The 5,049-nt window shown below is 45.2% G+C and overlaps 1 protein-coding gene across 1 annotated transcript in view; it reads left to right on the top strand.

Moving 5' to 3' along the window:
* PSMG1 (proteasome assembly chaperone 1) overlaps window positions 1-5,049 on the top strand; it is a gene marked incomplete in the record, with an annotated part of 9,420 nt that overhangs the window by 2,285 nt on the left and 2,086 nt on the right. The window contains 2 exon segments of the mRNA XM_072398309.1: window positions 3,200-3,398; window positions 4,349-4,485. Coding sequence (XP_072254410.1) covers window positions 3,200-3,398; window positions 4,349-4,485 — 336 coding nt within the window.

The following is a 5,049-nucleotide window of genomic DNA, read 5'->3' as shown; positions in this document are numbered from 1 at the left end:
CTGTACCTGCCCCCACTTATTGTCTTCTGCCCAAACCGGACTCCTTCTGCCCCTGTTTGCCTTCTCTTACTTTACTTTGACCCCTCCTGCCTTGTCTTCTCTGAGTATGTTTTCCTTGAATGAGAGTTGGTCTTCTCTCACTGTCCATTTGTGCTCTTTGAGTTTTTTTTCCCTTCCCAGGATAGCGTCCTCCAGCTTGTTCCTGCCTCCTCCTGCCCTAGTTTTTCCTTTCCTTTCTCCCTTTCAGTTTGTTTTCCCCTGCTCAATATTGCCCCTGCATGTCTCCTTCTCCCCTACTTGTTTCTTCCTGTTCCTGTCTCTTTCTGCTCATGGCTGCCTCCTTCCGCCTATGCTGATGTCCCCCTACCTGTACTTATGTCCTCAGTATACCTAATATTACCTAATATAGCTAATACCCTGATATTATGTTCTGGTAAGGATGTAGAAAACATTGACTGCCTCTCCATTTAGCATAACACGTCAGTGTTGAACCCAGAATGTTTTATGCTGAGTGGGAAGTAATTATAGGCAGTTGGCGACCCTGTATTGTGACCCAACTCTTCAGTAACCACCCAAAAACATTCGGGTGGTTACTAAAAATTGCCGGTTGGTGCACCCAGCTGAAAGGGGAGAATTCAGCAAATACTATACACACATGTCACTGGCCACTGGAGAATGTTGCAATAAACAGCGACAAATGCTTAGGTAAAATCCACACCTTGGCAGATTTGATGGGTTACTGCAACACTTGTACTGTATGTGTAAAAGTCAGTTTGAGCTATAGAGTTCTGTATACACGGTAATCTTACAACAGGCAGGAAGGAGAAAATATGTGAAGAGGACCCAAAAGCTCCTGCTGCTGGTTGAATTACAATCTGCAAATTAATAATAATAATATTAATAATAATATGCAACATATAAAATTGTTTTAGTCCTGATCATATTATACAAAATAGGATATGTATAAACTCCCTGTATGCCCCTTTAAACATGGTGGTCACACATGGCAATTGGTTATTAGTTACCTGCAAGCAAATGATAATGGGAGCAAAGTGATCAGAACCAACTGGGTGCCATTTCACTCCGTTTTTTGTGTTCTAGGTGATGCTGTGTCAGTGTTCGTGTTACGTGGGCGAGGATCAGCAGTTCCAGTGGTGTGAGAAGGTGGGTGAGGATCTGTTCTCATTTACAAGGGGTGATCAACCCTAAAGAGAGGAAATACATGTGTGTAAATACCCCTACCATAGCTCTGTAGGGGAGGTGCACCCACACATTGGTGGACAATAAGGGGGCCCCTTACATAGTGGTCAGTTTGGAAATGAACCCTAAGGCTACGTACACACTTGCAATGATTCTTGTCCGATAATTGGCTCAGGGCCGATATCAGATGAGAATCTGGCGTGTGTACAGCACCCATCCTCCGAACGACCATTCTGGCGGATCCATGGACGACGAACGATCCTAATGGAAGTGAAGGGGGAGTGCGCAGCAGGATGCCGCTCCGTCGTTCTCCCCCTCCCGTCTCCATAGAGCAGAATAGTGCTGTATGTACAGAGCTCGTTCCTGCATCGTGCAGGCGTTAGTCGTTGGAAAGGATTGTGAAAGATCCGTTCCAACGTCATTTATTGCACGTGTGTATGCTGCCTTACTTTGGTGGTCAATAAGGGGGCAGTTAATAAAAGATGTACTATTACATTGGTGACCAATGAGGGGGTTCTTACATTGTGGTCCATGGGCGAAGTGTACTACTATATTGGTGGATGGGGGTCCCAGCCCATCAGGGTCTCCTTTTCCCTGTCTGTATAAAAACCAGAGATCTGACATAAAGAATGTGGTCACCTTAGGACTAGGAACTATTCTAGGCCCCGAGGTGCAGTAATGGGCGATAAGGCTATGCTCAGACTGGCATTAAGTGGTGCAGTTATTGCTGCCTTGGGGAAGACTACATATAGTCAACCCTAAGCAGCCCCATAGAAAATGAATAGGGGAAGCAATGAGCAGCCCGCTGTCAAATGTGCAAGCAGCTTTACATTTTTACTTTGTCTGGAATTGGCAGCCAAATTAAGTTTAAAGTTTGTGAGGACCCTCAGGGCAGGTTCAGAGATGTGGCGGGATCATCCTATGCTACAGGCACCCTGCCAGCCGCTAGGAGCCACATGGGATCCCGCCGCACCTCTGAATCTGCCACAAGGGTCTTCACAAACTTTACATTTCATTTGGCTCCCAGTTAATATTAATACACAGTATTTATATAGCACCATCATATTATGCAGCGCTGTACAAAGTCCATAGTCATGTCACTAGCTGTCCCTGAAAGGGGCTCACAATCTAATGTCCCTACTATAGTCATATGTCATTATCACAGTCTAAAGTCAATTTAGGGGAAGCCGTTAACCTAACTTCATCTTTTTGGAATGTGGGAGGAAATTGGAATACCCGGAGGTAACACACAGAAACACAGGGAGAACCTGCAAACTCCATGCAGATAGTGTCCTGGCCGAGATTCGAACCTGGAACCCAGCGCTGCTAGAGTGCCAGAGTGCTAACCACTGAGCCACCACTCCAGCAAAAATAAAACTTCAATATAATTTGAACCAGATTTCTTTCCAGTTACCCTGCACACCTTGTCATTGTGTCCATCAAATGTGCAGGAAACAGACAAAGATGACGTCTTCTACAATTATTTATCTAATGCGGCGTCCTTCCTGAAATGGCGATGCGGTAATCTAAACAGATCTGATTGCGGAAGGGTCATTATCAGGACCGTGACATTTTTGGGTGTGGGAAATTAATGTAATTTGTGTGATGGGGTGAAATAAAGATAAACACATCTGACATGGACTGTCATTGGCTCTGATGTTCAGTAACCTCATCTGGGGTCCCAGCTACAATTTTAGATGGTAAATGTTTCTTTATGGCCGCCCCTTATCTCTTTTATTTATTGGAGGGAACTGCATGCATGTTTTCACCTTTCTTTCACTCCGCCACCAGTTTTAAGAGCTGTATCACTTTGCAGAAATGTTTTTCAATGTTCTATGACAATGAAATATAAATACCCCTAAGTGGGTAGATACTTTTTTTTAGGAATTATGTGAGAATTAGGAGCTTGCCTGTTATTTATCTCAAGCTGTGATGTGGAGTTTTTGGTTTTGTTTAATCCTCCCTGCCATCTTTACCTCTAAAATTTGTCCTCTGATAGGTCCTCGGCTGTCTACAGAAGACCAATTTAAAGGTGACGATCCTATCCACCTGCCCGGTGTCTGACTATAAAACCCCAGAATCCACCTACAACCTCCCAGTCCCTTTTCTAAAGGCGGTGAAGACAAAACATTACACAGAGGGGACTCCGTGTGGACCTCTGGAGCAGCCGAATATTGTGGATGGGCTCCCTGCCGCCGGTAATTATTCATTAGGCAGAGTTTTTTTTTCTTCTTCTTTTTATTTTATTACTAATGAGTAAAAGTCTGCTGGATTTTGATTGGTTGTTGTGGGCAGCAGGGCCACCATCATTAGGGGCAAGGGGTAATTCTGTACTGGGTCCTGAACAATGGAGCTTGCGATGATGGGACTTTTAAGCATTGTGAGGAGGTGCCAGGAGGTTTACCTGCTCCAGAAATTTCTGATGCCCTCTGGCTTCACATTGGCTTCTTTTCACGTAGTCATTGAGAATGTGAGCAATAGAAGGTTGGTGAAAAATCAGGAATTGTTTTTGCTGCCCCTAGTGAGCAGTTAGAATTTGATGGGTCCCTAGTAACCAGTTATCAGATTTTTGAGCCAGTTAAAGAGGAACTAAACTCAAAAGTTAAAAAAAAAACAAAATACACTTACCTTCAATGCCGCAGGGCAGTCCGATCGCTCCAGGGGTGTCCTTCATGGGGTCCCGCGTCGTCCGGCATTCCACCTGTAGCCAGCGCTCCGGACACACCATCTTCTCTTCTTCCTGAGATTGGGTGGCGTAGGATGAAAAAAAAATTGCCAATCTCACTGCGCATGTGCACGATCGGCAAAAATTTTCTTCTACACGTGCCCGAGATACGTAGGTATCCCGGGAGGCTTTGCGCTCCCATTCATTCGTGATCGCTTAGGCTGCTGCACCCTTTTTGCACCGGTGTTGCACCTGAAAAAAAAAAAAAAAAAAAAAAAGAATTTTTACCTTACATAAAAGGGTTGTCTACCCTTTTATGTAAAATGAAAATTCGGAGTTTAGGTACACTTTAAGCTTTTTCTGGAGGGGGTGATGGGGAAGGCATATTGTTCCCCCAATACGTTAGATGTCTGGTGCCTCCCCAATATTTCAATACCGGTGCATTCTACATATTCATTCAGTGATGACCTTTGCTTCTTGCAGTGATGGCGCACTGTCAGGTGTGGGGGATTCCGGCTGTGTATTATCAGTGCTACACAGACATCACCAAACTGGATTCCGTCACCATCGAGGCATTCCGGCCGGTCCTGTCCTGTCAGAGAATGAGTCTCCTGGCTGCGGTAAGGTTCTCACATCCACATCTCTGTTAAAAAATATCTACAAAGAAATTTTTTAGTTGTCTTTTTATTTGTCATCATATTTGTTTATTTTAGGGTTTATGTTACATTTTGTGCATGTTAGTGCCAGAATAGATGGCTATGGTTAGATTAGATGTCATGGGTTAAGTTACACACTAAGGTCTGGAATAGGGATTAGTGTCAAGTGTTCAGGGAGGAGGGCTGAGTGGTAAGAGAAGGTTTAAATGTTAGTCGGGTGGGGTAGGGCCAAGTGTTAGAGGGATTGGGATAAAGGGTTTCGGAGGTGGGGATGGATGGTAAGGGGTTTTAGGGGAGGGGAGGGATGGTAAAAGGTTATGGGGCAGGGGAGGGAGTGTGGGTAAATGGTTTTGGGGCAGGGGAAGGATGGCAAAGGGTTACAAAGGAGGGGATGGTAAAGAGTTCCGGGGCAGGGGAGGGGGGGATGGTAAAGGGTTCCAAGGCAGGGGAGGAGGGGGATGGTAAAGGGTTCCGGAGGTGGGGATGGATGGTAAAGGGTTCTGGCAGTGGGGAGGGGATGGTAAAGGG

Source organism: Pyxicephalus adspersus, chromosome 1 (assembly GCF_032062135.1).
Source record: "Pyxicephalus adspersus chromosome 1, UCB_Pads_2.0, whole genome shotgun sequence".
NCBI classification, from domain to species: Eukaryota; Metazoa; Chordata; class Amphibia; order Anura; family Pyxicephalidae; genus Pyxicephalus; species Pyxicephalus adspersus.
This window is presented reverse-complemented; position numbering and strand designations above follow the sequence as displayed.